Raw genomic sequence first — 17,798 nt, 5'->3', positions numbered from 1 at the left:
TGCATGAACGTTTCCATGTTTTACAACAAGGATTGCAGCGGATAACTAAGCTGTCAGTTGAATATTTTGTTACAGTACTGCATTAACGATGTCAGTGTTATTTACCCACTGCTTCATGCAGACACCAGTGACAGAAGAATCGATTCATTTCAGTGGTTTTCCCTCGCAGGATAACATTGTTAATATGTTAACTACGAGTCTCGTAACTCACTGAACGGTGTGAGCAGCAAATAAATAATGTAAATATATAGGAAATACTGACTGTAAGAAGACAGCAGAAGATTTATGGTAAGATGTAACATGGCTCTAGGGGGGATTAAATCATAAATTACATTAAGAGATTGAATATTAGATGTGAAGAGCATGCCCATTAACAAGTAGAGGGATAGCTCAACTGTGTAAATTGATCAAATGTAAAGCAATAAAAATAGGTATGCTGATCCAGATAAAGGCATTAAAAAGGAACTGTAAGCAGAAATAAGCTATATAAACGACACGGTGAAGAATTTGCTATATGATTGAACTAGTTTTAACTTAGAAAATTCAGACTAACAAAAACACTTATTTGTGCATATTTAGACATGCAGCAAAATGAAATGACAAAATAGTTAAAATCATATGAGGTTATATTAATCCTGGTTCATTATAATTTGTGGAAATGTTGATGCTTTGAGGTGTGTTATGGCCTATCGCGCGGATCTCCTGACAGAAAGCCTCACGGGGACTTCCTCCTTTTCCCTCATGTCTTACTTTTCTTCCTTCCTCCCTCCCTTACTTTCAACATCTCAAAACCCCACCCGACTTTAACTGCAATTGAAAGTCAGATTGAGACTTCTCGGCTTCCGTAGCTGCAACATCCCCTCACGCATACACACAAACCACAGTCTACACTACAGTTTAAGTGTAATTTTTCCACCAGTTTCGTTTTTTAGAAAATATCAAACGCGAATATTAAATGCGAAACAGCTTCTTCTGCAGCCGGAAACGAAAGAGAAACAGAGTATTTATTATATTTATTACCGCTTTAAGTAATTTTACGCTGCATTAATTTGTCATTTACGTTTAGCTACATTGGTCTGTCAATTTTGAAATACTATTGCTATATGTCATACCATAAAGAGAGAATACTGCAGGGTTTTACTTGCTAGGAACAACAAACATATCTGCAGATTAGGAAGTAAGTATTGTTCGGCATAATCGTTTTATACAGTGTTTGAATTGGCGAAGAAGAGTGGATTTTTATTAGCGATAGCCACTAATGAAAACGGAAACGTCTTTGCGGGAAAACATTGTGATCTTGGGGCGGTAATGTAGCCCCTCTTCTGCGTAACATAGATACTGCTTTAAGTGTTACTGTTGCGACTTTACAGCGGGTTGTAGCTAACAGTAGCTTGTGTCGAAATAAAAAGAGGAAATTCCGGTCGTCGAGTTGCCTACATCAGAAAACCATGATATGGTTACACTCAAGTATGGCGGGTGTTGATCTGTGAATTGCTATGATAAACCAATAGAAGTAGGAGGGAGCGGGGTTATTATGAGATATTTGCACTTTAGCTACAGTACAAAACAACAAATAATTTAATGGGGAGTGTTGTTTAACCTCTCGCAGCTAAACACAAAGGAAATGTATACACAGATCAGGAATAATGACGTGATATTTTGGCGGATTTTTGCAGAAATTATGGTTGCACCCGAAATCAAAAATGAAATAAAACAAATAGACTCAGATAATTATAAAGCGGACACTACGCGTAGTAGTGATTTCTCATTAAAATCCCTTCGCGGTTTCTTTCTCTACTACCATTTGTAAATGCACAGCATCTGTAAATGCGTGTGTATTAATCCGAAATAAAGGAAAACGGCAACCCAGGAAAAGGTCAGAAGACGAACACATTCGTAATATATTTAAGGCAAGTGCTTGTAACATGTCGGGGGACAGCTCGGGAAGCAGTGGGGAGGATTCTGGCGAAGAGGTCCGGGATAAGACCTACACTGTCAAACACCAACTCACTAACGGTAGGTGTATTAACTCTCTACTGCCGTGACCGTGGACATCGTTTGTTTTGAAGTGCATACACGGATGCAACAGTGTTAATGATTTGTGTAGAAGAGTCCTACTTCTTTGTACCTAATATTTTTTCATGACCAATTGTGTATTCCACTAGTTCTTTTTTCTTCTTCTCACAACTCTCATAGTCATATAAAAAGTATGTTAAACCACAGAAAGCGCTAGAACAACTGGCACATTGCATTGAGGTTGCGGTTATGTCTGTTGTGCTACTGAAAAACAATTTAAATATAATGGGGCAGACTGCTTTCTCCTCATGCGGACAAGTGTCTTTATGCTTTTGAACAGGCTGCCTGCGAAGTGTTAATACTTTAAGTGATTAGTTTAACTCAATGATAACCGTTCACTAGTGGAGTCCATATTCATTTCATCCACTGGTTGTTGCATCCCTCTTCTCCAGCTAATCTTACCGGACACTCTGAGAAGGTGGGAATGGAGAACTTTGAACTGCTCAAGGTTCTGGGGACTGGAGGTGAGATGCCCCACTCGGAAAGATCTGTGCATTAGACCTGATTTTTGGGCACACTGTATTATCAATGGCTTTTGAGGTCTGAGTGCCTCCCCTTTCTGGAACACTACAGGTTCAACACCCCACTGACGGACTGCTTGTCACTTCATATTAACTATGGCGGACTAGTTATTGTGACCTATTTCTGAGCAGATTTCGTTATGTAGCTTGACTCTCATGGCTCACATAACGTATATGTACCAGTTTACACAACTGGATGGTATTAAAAGCAGGTTGTCGTCCCAGCTGGGAGTCAGAGGTACAGCCATTGCCATCAGGTTACCAGCCCAAAATCCTTAGCTGCTACTCCACACGGCCAGATCACAGGAGACCAGGGAAGTGGAGATTATGCTCTGCCCGCACAGTACAGGATCCCACAAAAGGTTTCTTTTTACTTTATGTGCAGTAAGCCAGCAGGCTCAACTACTTTTCATTAGGAGGTCTTCATCAGGTGGATTGTAGCACCAGGTGGACCTATATGAATGTTATTTTTTTTGACAAATTATCTGTTCTTCTTGTACAAAATGATGTATCAGTTACTGGCATGACAGGAAACATTTACTTATGTTGCTTTTTAGATAATTGACTACTGCTTAGTGACCTGTGAGTCATTTTAAAATACTGTGTTTCCGACAGTTTTGTTGTAACTTTGTTATGATAAGGCTTTGTAAATGCTTTCATTGTATTGCACACACCGTGACTCCTGCTAGCCTTTGCGTGTTACTGGAAAAATAAGGGAAACATAAAAATGCTGGACAGGCCCAGTTGGCCATTGTTTTGGCTTCCATGACTGGAAGAAGAGATCTGTGACTTAGAGAGAGGTGTGATTTTTGGGCCATATTTGGCAGGAACTTCAATGATGAAGAAGACCCCTTTGGTTAAACCATGTACCTTTGCCCATTTGAAATTTGTAATGGTGTTTATGTGCCTGGGTTATGCCTTATATGGGTCATGTGATACGCTGGTCTGCTGAAGATCACACAGGCATAAATTAGGATAAATGTCCAAACCCCTTGGATTTACTTCATCCTCAGACACTGCTTCTGTTGTCGTATAATTGCACACCCATTAGTGCACACTACATTAGATTACAGGCGTTTAGCAGACGCTCTTATCCAGAGCGACTTGCACAACTTTTTACACAGCATTTACATTACATCCATTTATACAGCTGGATATATACTGGAGCAATGCAGGTTAAGTACCTTGCTCAAGGGTACACCAACAGTGTCCTACTGGGGAATCGTAGCTGTGCCCTTTAGTTTACAAGACCAACTCCTTACCCATTATGCTACACTACCATTATTCATAATCCCCCCCCCCCTTTTTTTCCATTTGACTTGGTCGATTTCGGATATTTCTTTTACTTGTCGTTGAATTTTAGGGCAGCAGCACTTGTACAAAAAAGTCAGCATTCAGACACAGGCCTTTTTTCTAATCTGATAAACTCTGAAAGTTGAAGGGCCAGAAGATGGCTTCTGATGAACCGGTTTTCCTTAGTGTTGAGTGATGGCAGAACTTAAACCAACATGCAGTCTGACACACAGTGCAAGCGACATAGCTCAGGAGGTAAGAGCGGTTGTCTGGCAATCGGAGGGTTGCCGGTTCGATCCCCTGCCCTGGGCGTGTTGAAGTGTCCCTGAGCAAGACACCTAAACCCTAATTGCTCTTAACGAGCGGATTGGTACCTTGCATGGAAGCCTTTCACCGTTTGTGTGTGTGTGTGTGTGTGTGTGTATGGGTGAATGAGAGGCATCAATTATAAAGCCCTTTGGATAAAAGCGCTATATAAATGCAGTCCATTTACCATTCGCATGCTTGTATACCTTAACTAAGATGGAAATGAGTATATTTTATGCATGTTGAACTGTTCTTAACGTGGAATGCAGTTTAGCATGCAGCTACTCAAAATGATGTTGTATTTCTTGCTTCACTCACACTCCTGTCTTCCCCTCTTTGCTTCCTGCTGTCAATCAATGCTGCCCCACTCTCCGCTGTTTCTCTCCCTCCTTTCCCTCATCTTTTTCCTCAAGCCTATGGGAAAGTGTTCCTGGTGAGGAAGACCAGCGGTCACGATGAAGGGAAACTGTACGCCATGAAGGTGTGTTCCCTCATTCCTACTCATTTTAACCCACCGAATGAGAACTGTGCATGAATTTGCACAGAGCTGTACTGTCAAAGGACCCACACAGTGTTATTTAGCAAACATCTTCTTTTGCTCCAGCCACCTCAGTTGAAATGTTAATTAGACACAGGCAGTGTTGAGACAGAACTGAGCAGCCTGTCTGTGGAGGCTGTGAGGTGTGAAGACAGTTGACTCATTTGACAACTTTCCTAGTTTGACTTAGCATAGGTTAGCTGAGAGTGATGTTCCCTGTGTGAACTGGACTTTAACGTGTTCATAGCTATGAATAACTGAACAAAATGAGTACTGTACCTTATCGGACCTGTGTTTTGTAGTTGTTCCAGTGGCCTTTGGTATGCTCTCATTGTACTTTGCTTTGGATAAAAGCGTCTTCCAAATAAATGTAATGTAATGACCCACGCTGTGTTATTTGGCAAACGTCTTCTTTTGCTCCGGCCACCTCAGTTGAAATGTTAGTAGGTTAATTAGACGCGAGCGGTGTTGAGACGGAACCGAGCCGTAGGGGCGTGGTGAATAAAAGGCTGACTCGGAGACGGGCGTGGCCGGGCGTCTTGCTCGCAGGTGCTGAAGAAGGCGGCCATCGTGCAGAAGGCGAAGACGGCCGAGCACACGCGCACGGAGAGGCAGGTGCTGGAGCACATCCGCCAGTCGCCCTTCCTGGTCACGCTGCACTACGCCTTCCAGACGCACGCCAAGCTGCACCTCATCCTGGGTCAGTGTGTCGCGCGCGCTTCGCTGTCGGACGCCGCCGATGTGGGTCAGCTGCCACCAAACAGCGACAGGCGTCTCACTTTCAGATTTATTTAGCCTGGTTCAATATTTACACACGTTGTGATTTGAAGATCCTTTATCCTGGGTCTGCACGTTTCAGAAGTCCATTATTTTCAAAACTCCATTATACTCGGTAAATGCCTTGCAGTAGTTCTGCTTTCAAACTCATCCTCTGAGTCAGTCTGTAACCGAAGTTTTGCTTTCAAACTCCCTGATCTTGGGTCAGTAAATCACAGAAGGTTCACTTTCAGTGTCCCTGTACCAGGAGTTTCCTTTCCCGGAATGCTGTTGTGTTAACATTGATGATAGCCTCCGGACCAATCATGGGACAGTTAAGAATCTGCTCTGCAGGTAAATGATGAGCCTGGATGGGCTGGCCTGCTCTGGTTATTACTCTTATGGTCCGAGTACCCGACGGTCAATCTGCTGAACGAGGGTGCATTACATCAGAGGCTCACTGTGGGGCTATTGTTGTAGGAGGCAAATGGAAAATGAACAATAGGGGAGGCACATTTTCACTGCACCCAGCGCAGCACTGCAGATTATTGCTCCAGTGTGGAGTATTAGTCGAGTACTTTGGTCTATGGACTCTGTCCCGAAGGGTCCAGCGGTACTGCGGTTTTAAAATTTAAATATTTGTAAACAGTGTAAAATATATTACAGATATTGTAATGTGTGTTTGATTTTTAAATGCCTCTTTAGAACAACCATAGAGGAACCGATAACTGTACTTGTTAAGAGGAAGCACACACCTCATTGTCTTGCGAGGCCAAACAGCAGTTGCTGCCTGTGTGTACCTTGTCCGTCGCACATAGCTTATAATGTCGGTTATGGAAATATGTTGCTAAGGCCTCAGAAAACGCACTACTATTGAATTTGACTTGTAAATAAGCTGTTAGTGTTGGTGTAGGCTAATTTCTCTTTTAACTGTGATTTCCTCCTCTCTCTCTCTCTCTCTCTCTCTCTCTCTGTATATCTGTATATCTGTATAGACTATGTGAGTGGAGGGGAAATGTTCACCCACCTGTATCAGCGCGACCACTTTGCGGAGGATGAGGTGCGAATATATATTGGGGAGATCATCCTGGCACTGGAGCACCTGCACAAGGTGGGTGCGGTCTCTGGGACTCCATTTCCCATGATTCAGTTGTGCTTCCCTGTGTGTGTGTGTGAGCTCAGCTGTACATCTGTCCTGCACGAGGCCGTGTGCTGCTGCAAATCAGGCTGGGATGATTAATGTCTCCGCAGCTTGGCATCATCTACCGGGACATCAAATTAGAGAACATCTTGCTGGACAGCGAGGGGCATGTGGTGCTGACGGATTTTGGCCTGAGCAAAGAGTTTCTTGACGAGGAGGTGAGAAAGGCCACACAATCTGTCTTGCGTCTCTCCCCATAAAGCTCGCAGAACTACAACTTCTGTCGGCACAACTGTGAGTTTGATGAAATGCGATTTTCTGTGTGTGTGTCTGTTTGTGTGTGTGTGTGTGCGCGTGCGCCTGTGTGTGTGTGTCTGTGTGTCTTTGTGTGTGTGTGTGTGTTTGTTTGTGTGTGTGTGTGTGTCTTTGTGTGTGTGTATGTGTGTGTGTCTCCCTGTCCGTCTGTCTGTCTATGTCCACAGAAGGAGAGGACGTACTCATTTTGTGGCACAATCGAGTACATGGCTCCGGAGATCATTCGGGGGAAGTCTGGCCATGGGAAGGTGAGGAGACACACGGATGAGCACACCTCACAGACCTCACAGACCTCACAGACCTCACAGGCCTCACAGACCTCACACGCCTCACAGACCTCACAGACCTCACAGGCCTCACACGCTTCACAGACCTCACAGACCTCACAGACCTCACAGGCCTCACACGCTTCACAGACCTCACAGACCTCACAGACCTCACAGGCCTCACAGACCTCACAGACCTCACAGACCTCACAGGCCTCACAGACCTCACAGACCTCACAGACCTCACAGACCGCACAGACCTCACAGACCGCACAGACCGCACAGACCTCACAGACCGCACAGACCTCACAGACCTCACAGACCTCACAGGCCTCACAGACCTCACAGACCTCACAGACCTCACAGACCTCACAGGCTGTAGGCCGTGGTCAGAGCACTTCATGTTATTTCTGTCTGGATGTAGTGATACAGTGCAGCAGCATCCACTCCTCAAATGCATTTACTGTAGCTCAGAGTCTTTATGATTTTACTGAAGTTGACCGATCGGTGAAGGATTGACAGGAACACCACTGGTGTTTTGTGTGTGTGTGTGTGTGTGTGCAGTCGGTGGACTGGTGGAGTTTAGGGATCCTCATGTTTGAGTTTCTGACGGGGGCCTCCCCGTTCACACTGGAGGGGGAGAAGAACTCGCAATCTGAGGTGTCCAGGTGAGCCCTGTCTGTCTGTCTGTCTGTCTGTCTGTCCCTGGTGTTCTCTCTCTCTCTCTGGCCCTCTTGCGCTGACATTTTCTCCACTGTGTTTGGTGATCCATCCCTCTGTAAGTTTTCATCCTCTCTCTCTCTGTCCCTCCCTCTCTCTGTCTCTCTCTTTCTTTTGCTCTGTCGCACGAACTCACGCACACACACCCCTTAGCTTAGATGTCTGATTCATCACAGAGGGAGTTAGATGCTTATGAAATGAGCACATTTCTAAGAACTTCTAAGGCTGTTTAAACCCCCTCTCTTACATCATCTCCTGTGAATATCTCACCCCTGCCCCCCCCGTCCCTCAGACGTATCCTGCGCTGTGACCCCCCGTTCCCTCCCGAAATCAGCCCCCTGGCCCGGGACCTGCTGAGGAAGCTGCTGGTGAAGGACCCCCGCAAGAGGCTGGGCTCGGGGCCCCGCGGGGCCGATGACATCAAGGGCCACCCCTTCTTCAAGGTTACCCCCCACCCCCACCCCCGCACCCCCCTTCTCACACCTCACACGCACATACGCACCACATTCCTGGCGTCGCACACATGGACGCGTTTGTGTTGGCGCTGGTCCGGCGCAGCGGCAGGCTGTGATTGGCTGCTCCTCTGACCCGCGCTCCTGCAGGGCATGAGCTGGGCGGACCTGGCCGAGAGGAAGCTGGAGGCTCCGTTTCGACCCGAGCTGCGCAACGAGCTGGACGTGGGGAACTTCGCCGAGGAGTTCACCGGCATGGAGCCCGTCTACTCCCCCGCCAGCACCCCCCCGAGCACCGACCGGCTGTTCCAGGTACCCCCCCCCCCCCCCCCCACACACACACCTCACACACCTCACACACCACACACACCTCACACACCTCACAGATGCCTGCTGCGTTCACCTGCACGACTCACAGACAGGGGAACGTTACCCTCACGGTAACACACTGCTGCAGCCCTGCACCCTCAGAGACGTGTGTGTGTGAGTCCTCATCTCTCACAGAAAAACACTGCTGTGAACCAACACCTTCACAGTGACACACTGCATTTCATGTGCACCCTTCACACAGACACACTGTGCAGACCTCATCCCTCTCAGACACACTGTGTAAACTCTGTTCTTCACAGACATGCACTGCAGCCCACCCAGAACTGCTGGGTGAAATTCCTGAACCCGGGACAAAATCATTCAGTTATTCCCCCCCCCCCCCCCTCCAGTGCTCGGGACAGCTCACTCAGTTGAGCCCCCAGTGGCGGCCCTGAGCTCGCTCCCTCCTCTCACAGAACGAACCGGCAGCTGACCGACCAGCGAGCCTGTTGCAGCCGGACAGCCCTGTTCCCTCGCGCGCCGTACAGACTCAAGCTAAAGCAATATAGGAGACATTACCGCGTTCCCCTCGGCTGTCCCAGGATGCTGGCTTTTATATTCCGCCGTATCGCTTCCTCAAGGCTGCGGTTCCTCACGCAGCGAAGCTGGGAGCGACATCGCGATACATTCATCTCCTGGAATATCAGATTATCCTTAACGTGCACTTTATCGATGGTTGATGCGTCCCTGCTTTCTAATAAAGGTTTATGTTTGTAATGACTGATTTTTATCTCTCGTCTCTGTGTTTATCCACCCCAGGGCTACTCCTTTATTGCCCCTTCCATTCTGTTCAACCAGAATGCGGTGATGGGGGACTTCCTGGAGTCCCAGATGAGCCCAGACCGGCCGGGGTCTGCCAGCGTGGAGCGTAGCGCAATGCTAAAGGTGCACACACACTCACACACACTCATATGCACTCATACACGCATACTCACACACACACACACACACACACACACTCTGCTCACCCTGTACACAGGGTACTATTCTGACCTTCCACACACAGTGACCCCTCCCCCCACATGCTGACTCCTCCCCCACATACAGACCCCTCCCCCCACACACAGACCCCTGCCCCACTCTCTGAGAAACTCTCCGCACACTGTGGCTGCAGACACAGATAAAGCTTCACAGATCCAGCAGGGACAGGCTCACCAGCTCCAGGCACAATGCGTGAGATCAACGGCAGATTTCTTTAGCTCTAGGAGAAACTCACAGTCACGCCGAGTCCAAAAGACGGCACCTCTCTAATCCGCGCGCCAGCCCCCTTCCGACGGCTGTGTCTGCAGAAAGGAATCTAGAGCCGAACTCTGCGCGTGACCCTGGTCTCCCGTTTTACCCCCCCCCCCCCCCGCCCCCCCAGGACTCCCAGGTCTTCCAGCAGTACGAGCTGTGCCTGCAGGAGCCGCCGCTGGGGGAGGGGAGCTTCTCCGTCTGCAGGAAGTGCCGACACAAGCAGACGGGGCAGGAGTACGCCGTCAAGATCGTTAGCCGCAGGTGAGCGTGTGGGGGGGGTGGGGGGGGGGGTGGGAGGGGACTGTCGCTGTCCGATGCTCCTGTACGATGCGCTTCCTGTCCAGGAAACAGGAAAAAGAGTGCTCTGCAGGGCCGTTCTTCAGCAAGATAAAAATGTTCTGTTCTCCATAAGAACTTAACCATGTACATTAGCTGTAGGTGAAGGTGAGTGTATGAAACCAGGCTGCGTTTTTTAAGCTACTGCGCAGTCTCTGGCTCCAATTTGTGCAACGTTGCAGCACCCACAAACTACACTTCCCAGGCTTCAAACGCTTTTCACCAAGCCCATGGAGAGTCAATGGGTGATGTCACAATGGCTTTGTCCATATTTTTCAGCAGTCTATGGTTTATTACAGTGGCTCTTGCTCTGGATGCCTCTGCTCCTGTCTCCTGCAGTGGGGTTCACTGCAGTGTGGGATTGTGTGTTTCAGGATGGAGGTGAACACCCAGAGGGAGATCGCAGCACTCAGACAGTGCGAGGCGCACCCCAATATAGTCAACCTGCATGAGGTCTACCACGACCAGGTACCCTTAATGCACTTCATACATACACACACACACACCCACAGACCCATACACACAGACATGCACACACAGGCATTCACACACGCACACACGTATACACATGCACACACATACAGACCCACTCACACACAAACAGACACACATACCCGTGTGCATCCTCAAACAGAATATGGACCATATCCAGCGTCAAATCATCATTTAAAAAAAAAAACCGAATGACCACTCATAGGCCACACACCTGGATCAAAGTAGGCCGGTCACATGAGCAGACGGATAACGCGGCCGCTTCCTCCCGCAGTACCACACCTACCTGGTGATGGAGCTGTTGCGCGGGGGAGAGCTGCTGGAGCGGATCAAGAGGAAGAAGCTGTTCGCCGAGGGGGAGGCCAGCCAGCTGATGAGGAGCCTGGTGTCGGCCGTCAGCTTCATGCACGACGCCGGGGTGGTGCACCGAGACCTGAAGCCCGAGGTAGGCAGGGCCAAGCGCCAATCACTCCTTCACCCCGCCCCCTGCCCCGCCCCCTGTGGAGCTGGCTAACAGTCCTTCACAAGGAGTCGGTTAGCCATGTAGCTATATTTCAATGTTCCTCTCTGAAAACTTCCGTTTTTTTCTCAGTTTGGACAGTAGTAGCTTTCACACCGTGTTCTGGAATATAATTTTGGTCCTTGTTAATTTTTTAAAAATTATGTAACTCACTGAAATATGAACACGTGTCACAGATTGAAGTTCCTGTCTTGGCTCACTAGACCTGCGTATTTGATACACACACTGTGGGCTTCAGCTGGTGCGCTGCCTGTGCTGGCCATCTCTGCGCCCGAGCCTCTACCGAAGCTGATCACGTAAAAGCGCTTCTCAAGGTCGCGCTGAGAGGCGAAGGTCGCAGCAGCGGCTGACGCTGCAGCGCAGGGTGAAGAGCGTCCTTTCTTCTTTTCCTTCCAGAATGTTCTCTTTGCGAGCGAGGGGGAGGACGCGGTGCTGAAGGTGATCGATTTTGGGTTTGCGCGCCTGTGTCCCGCGGGCAGCGCCCCCCTGCAGACCCCCTGCTTCACCCTGCAGTACGCCGCCCCCGAGCTCTTCCACAGCGCAGGCTACGACCAGGCCTGCGACCTCTGGAGCCTGGGAGTCATTCTGGTACTGAGAGTGTGTGCGTGTGTGTGTGTGTGTGCGTGTGTGTTTGTATTTGTGTGTGTGTGCTGTGTGAGTGTGTGTGTGAGTGTGTCTGTGTCTATGTTTGTATGTGAGTGTGTGTGTGCGTGCGTGTGTATTTGTGTATGTGTGCTGTGTGAGTGTGTCTGTGTGTATGTTTGTATGTGAGTGTGTGTGTGCGTGTCTGTGTGTGGGGTGTATGCTTGTGCAATTGTGAGTGTGTGTGTGCGAGTGTGTGCACGTGCTTAAACTTCACACATAATGAAATCGACTTGGTTTTATAACACCTTTGAGTCAAGGATCTTAAAGAGCCATGTTCGTCAGTGATTCATGGGTACTATTTTGTACTCTAGTACACTGTAGTTATTTACTCTATCTGTGTCTGCAGCTAGTGTTGCTCCAGTATTTTCTCTGTCCAAATGAGTGGTCTGAGGTTTCATTTTCATGTATTAATTTGTACAGAACCTGGTTTTTTTCATTTGAAAGGAAATTATATTATGTGAAATTTTATTATGTGTGTAAGTACTTGTTAACTAAAATATTGGTAACGTGGATATCGTGAACGATCTGTCTTTCTGTCAGTACACCATGCTGAGTGGACAAGTGCCCTTCCAAAGTGAACCAAAAGGGATAACGACGTCCCATGCCGCTGACATCATGCACAAGATCAAGGAAGGAGACTTCTCATTGGATGGGGAGGCCTGGAGGGGCGTGTCCGAGGAGGCCAAGGAGTTAGTGAGAGGTGTGCAAAGTCTTCAGAGAGCTAAAAGAGTACCAAGAATATGCACCCGAGTATGCACACTTCAGAAAGACCCCCAAAAGTAGACACTGGTGCACTCAAACAAAATGTCTCTCCTTTGGGTAGTGTCTCTGAAGATCCCGGGTGTATATTTTTGTTACATGCACTGTTCCATGCTGAGAGCGCCTTCTCTCTTTTATAAGCTTCGACTGTTGCGCGTGAGATAGTCTATTTCAGCTAAAGGAGTACACTGTGTACTTTGGAGATTTACATCTGGCACGCTGGCTCTCTCTGCACTTTTCATATTAAACAGTCTACACCCCAAAGTTACATCCTCTCTGATTTTCACCTCCTATTTCTGTAACGCTATTTACTCATATTTGTATATTTTAAAAATAATGTTCTCCCTTTTCTCTCCTTCTCCATTCCTGATCTCGTGCCTGTTCTCTCTCTCTCTCCCCCCTCCGCAGGCCTGCTGACCGTGGACCCTGAGAAGCGGCTCAAGCTCTCGGCCCTGCGGGAGAACGAGTGGCTCCAGGGTGGGGGGGCGCTCTCGTCCACCCCCCTGCGCACGCCCGACGTGCTGGAGTCCTGCGGCCCCACCGTCCGCACCTACGTCAACGCCACGTTCAAGGTGGGGGTGCGGGGAGGGGAGGAGCCTCGGGTTAGGGTTAGGGTGCAGAATTGATACTGGCACCGTGGTGTGGCGATTAGGCCTGTGCAGATCTTCAGATCCAGTAAGAATTAGAATTAAATCAAGGGGAAAAAGTTTGTGGTAAAACATTTAAACTAGATAAATGTTGCAGGTCTAATGTCTAAAATTATTGGCAGTAAGTTATCTTGCAGTTTGGTGTCTTGGCAGACACAACATGTAGAGTCAAATGTAATGTCAAACTGAGTAAACTGAAGAAAAGGAAATAGCTCAGACACCACTTCCCCTTTATATGAGCGTCTGATCCTTTCTTTCTGTCCTTTGGACTCTGTCCTCCCCCTCCTCCAGGCCTTCAATAAGGGGAAGAGAGAGGGCTTCTTCCTCAAGAGCGTGGACAACGCCCCGCTGGCCAAGAGACGCAAGCTGAAGATGACCAGCACTGGAGTGGAGACCCGACGCAGCTCTTCCTCCTCCTCTTCCTCCTCGTCCTCATCGTCGGTCCCTGCGCACCCTCCTCCTCCCCCTCCACCGCCTCCAGCCAATCCCAAGGCGCACCCCGCACCCAACTCTGAGCCCAAAGCGCAGAGCTAGGCCTAGACTGAACCCGCCAAGCCCTCTCACACACACACCGCCGCACGCCCTTTGAGAGAGAGAGAGAGAGAGAGAGAGGGAGAGCAGAGACGCACAGACACAGCCAGCGGCTGACTGACTGGAGATGAGAAGCCATAGAGGGGACAGGGGACTGAGTTTTGGAATCCGCACCCAATCTAATGTAAGGTAGATCAAACACCCCAAATCCCCCAGAGAACCCAGTGGAGACTTTCTGACCCAGTCCTATTCAGCCCTGGTCCTGGAAGGCCTCTGTCCACACCTGTCCGTACCTGTCCCGTTCTGCACCTGGAACCAGGCTAGCTGGAGCTCGGGCTGGAGCACACACTGAATTCTGCCATCGCACAGTTACAAGTACTGCCTGGACTTTGTTCCACAGCTGAGGTCAAAGCTTTCGGCTCCTAAATAAACTTTTGGTTATTCTCTGTGATCAAAATTGGGAACGCCCCCCGTTCTCCCTTATGAGGTCACTTCCCGAGTTTTTTTTTTTTTTTTTTTTTTTTTTTTTTGAAGTGGCCCCGCCAACAGAAGCAATGTGATTATACAGCCGGCTGGCTCGGTCCACGGCTCTCTTAGTTAAATGGGCAGTCAGCGTCAGTCATGTTGGTGGGGGGGGGGAGGGGGCGGAGCTACTCGCGCTCCTGATGGGAACCCGCTCAGAAGTTTAACTGAAAAGGGCTGGCCTGGTTCCAGCTGTGCGGTTGAATAAAGGAGGAGGGGGGTGGGGGGCAGGGCTGCTCGGTCCTCCCCTCCTAATGACCGCGAGGAGCCTGGAGCTGCACTGCACTTTAGGGCCCACAGGGGGCAGGCTTGAGCTAGGCTGCCCTGAGCCAAGCGCGAGTGATCAATAGTGCAACGTGCCTCACCCTGGAGCTGAGAGTTTCTCCCACCAAAGAGGCTCATCACCCCCCACCCCCCCCCCCCAGAACAGGCCTTTTAAATACTACATATAACCCAGAGGAGTCTTCACAGCAGCCTGAAAGGTATGAGGTGTGCCAGTAGAGAAAGCACCCCAAAAACAGCCCCCCCCCCCCCAACTTGAGCCAAAGTGTCTTTTCAGAGCCCTCTCCACTGTGATTGTTCCCTAAGGAAACGTGGCTCAGTGGCACCCGGAAGGGCTTACGATCGCACTGCAGTGAATCTCACTCTCCTCCACTGGAGACCAAAAAGATGTCTCATCACCATTCACTCTGAGGGTAAAACCAGCCATTCCAGCAAAGGATATAAATATTTGATCACATATTTAATTTCACTTGAGGTAAATGTTTTTTCATTTTTATTTTTATTTTTTTTAAAGACGCAGGATCCAAACACTGATCGTTGCTACGGAGACTGCGGGTGTTCTCCTAGGCGTGGCATTAAGTTACTTTAAGGGATTTTATTCCATGTTCAGATTTTGGCCTCACGCGTCTGGGCCCCCCGACACCCCCCACTCTGAGCCACATTTGGTGCAGATTGTTCCCAGTAATAACTTGAGATCTCGATGCAGAAACTGTGAAAGAGCGGAGATTCACAGTTCTGTAGTGGAGTCACGGCTTCAGTGGGATCAGGGAAAGACCAGAGCACTGATGCACAAATCTTTCTTTAAATGAATTCTTGATTCTTGTTTTTTTTTTTTTTTTTTTTTTTTTGCTTTGGAAATTGCAGCACATTATTTAATGATTTCACCTTTTTAGCTTTAAACACACAGGACATTTCCTTTGATGTTTTTATGGATTTTTTGGGGATATTTTCTGCTGAATTAATATAATAATTTCTGTCGCTGTAATGGGTTTTCCAAATATATATAGATCATTGAGAGGAATGAAACACCCTTTATACTGTGTGAGGAACTGGATAAGATAAAAGTGGCAGTGTTTTTTTACATTGTCCTTGTGCTGGGTGAAGATTTATTGCTGTAACATTGCAAAAAAAAACAAAAAACTGAAAACTAAAACAAACAAAAAAAAAAAACCAGCAGACATGCATGATTTAGTCACACCTGCCACACAGCTCAAAATGGAAGGCTCATTACAATAACTACCGCATTCAATTCTTTGAACTATTTCTGTCACATTTTATATCATATTTTGTCTTCAGTTAAAGCACCAGATCCAATGGAATGTATTTGATTTATTGATTTGTTATTAATATGCCAGTCATTTTCAGTTTGGTTGTTTTCTTTTGTTTTTTTGCTGTTAGTTTTGTCTGTAATAATACTTAGTTGCATATTTTAAATGTTTTTAAATGTCGTGATCGTTTAGGAGGAAATGTATTGCAAGAGAAACACATCAGTTGTGTTTTATGAACAGCCAAAAAGGTTTTGTTAAATTAAATCATCATATACAGAATTGCATTGAATTGCGATAATTAAATGATGTTAAATGCCTTTTGTTATTTTGCATCAAGAACTTTTAATATCAGAACTTTAATATAATGTCACGTTGGGTCTATCTGATATGTTATTGATGTATTAAGTATTTTAACCAAAAATGGAGAAAAAAATTAAAATGTTTGGGTAATTTTTTAAATATTTTGTCTGCCTCCATTGTTAGAAAGCAATTGTTATTAGTTTGAATCTCTTTTGTTTGGGCATGCTGAGTTCATGCAGTATTATACTCTGTGAAGATGCTTTGTTAAGGAATATTTCATGGTATTTTTGTTCGGTGAATTTGCAGAACAGTAAATGTGATTCCAATCAGAACAGGTAACATTTAACAAACTCTTCAATTAACATTTATAAGGCTGTTTGAAACAATGCTTGAATCCTTATCAGCCTACTAATCTGCCTGGTGATGAATATATATTGTCTGAAGTGAAGTTACAATGTACAAGTCAGCAAGCAATCTGTAAAAAAAGGAGAAGCCAGGTCATTGCCTAGTTCAAGTAAAAAGATGGTATATTTCTTATTTACATTTCCTGTCTTTTTTGCTTTATCTGATCATTTGTAAGTTTTCATGTTTTGACATTTCACACTACTTTCAGCAACAATTTCCAATGTTAAATGGGATAACTGTTAGCTGATAGCTGTTTCTTTTTAAATTAGTTTTCTTTTAACCCTTTCTTAGGCTTGCCTTTTTTTGAAAATGGAGGGCAATGTATTTGCACGCGCTCAGTCATGATTATCTGAGCTGAGAAATGAAAGTAAAATCTTTCTGTGGATCTTCATGAGTCTGTGAAGGCCTGTGTTTGCATTTTCCTTGGGTGAATGCCTCAGAATGTACAAGGCAAGCTTTAAAAGCTCAGGTCATGGAACCTATTGTGCCTTCAGAAAATTTTCACCCCATTGATTAATTCTCATTTTGCTGTGTTGCAAAGCCAACTTAGAATATATTTATATATAAGGGATTTTTTTCATATACGAATAATACTCTGTAAGGTTAAAATTAAAGTATTTAAATGTCTTAGACTTGTATAAAAAAAATAACCTGAAAATGAATTGAGTATTCAGCCCCTTTGTATTAACAACCGACAGTGGGCAAAATTCCCATTTCTTGAGAGATCACACTAAGTACATCAACAAGGTCCGCCTACCGTATGTTGATTTTTTATGCACGTGTGTTCAGTTGCATTACTGCAGAATAAATATCACGGACTTTGTGAAGCCTCACAACTGAAACAGATCCAATCAGTCAGGCTGTCATTAAGACCAAAGGACTGCCTGTAGAGCTTTGAGATTAAGTAGATATGAGGCACAAAGCTGAAGTAGGTTATAAAAAGATTGTCAAAGACTTTGAACCTTCCTAGGAGCACCCTGTAAGTCCACTGTCAGAAAACAGAAAAGTACAGCTCAACCGAGACACTACCAAGATCAGGTCATCCTACCAAACTGACCAAATGCGTGAGGACATTTGTCTGAGAAGTGTCCCAGAGGCCAAC

At 46.7% G+C, this 17,798-nt stretch overlaps 1 protein-coding gene across 2 annotated transcripts; it reads left to right on the top strand.

Moving 5' to 3' along the window:
- The first annotated feature begins 840 nt into the window (after positions 1–840).
- Positions 841–17,087, top strand: rps6ka4 (ribosomal protein S6 kinase, polypeptide 4). 2 transcript variants are annotated; one of them, XM_035410262.1, is made up of 18 exons: positions 841–2,016; positions 2,469–2,540; positions 4,610–4,677; positions 5,284–5,434; positions 6,486–6,601; positions 6,742–6,849; positions 7,114–7,194; positions 7,777–7,880; positions 8,225–8,375; positions 8,535–8,696; positions 9,513–9,638; positions 10,117–10,250; positions 10,700–10,793; positions 11,092–11,262; positions 11,734–11,925; positions 12,523–12,682; positions 13,150–13,313; positions 13,680–17,087. In XM_035410262.1, exons 1-18 carry the CDS (start codon positions 1,926–1,928, stop codon positions 13,920–13,922), a joined length of 2,388 nt encoding a protein of 795 aa, XP_035266153.1. In that variant the 5' UTR covers positions 841–1,925; the 3' UTR covers positions 13,923–17,087. The 2 variants fall into 2 exon arrangements, with proteins under 2 accessions (XP_035266153.1, XP_035266154.1); XM_035410263.1 differs by lacking the exons at positions 841–2,016; positions 2,469–2,540; positions 4,610–4,677; positions 5,284–5,434 and adding an exon at positions 5,503–5,844.
- Positions 17,088–17,798: the final 711 nt, after the last annotated feature.

Source organism: Anguilla anguilla, chromosome 3 (assembly GCF_013347855.1).
Source record: "Anguilla anguilla isolate fAngAng1 chromosome 3, fAngAng1.pri, whole genome shotgun sequence".
Classification (NCBI taxonomy): domain Eukaryota; kingdom Metazoa; phylum Chordata; class Actinopteri; order Anguilliformes; family Anguillidae; genus Anguilla; species Anguilla anguilla.
The sequence above is the reverse complement of the archived record's forward strand: the minus strand, read 5'-3'. Positions and strand labels throughout refer to the sequence as shown.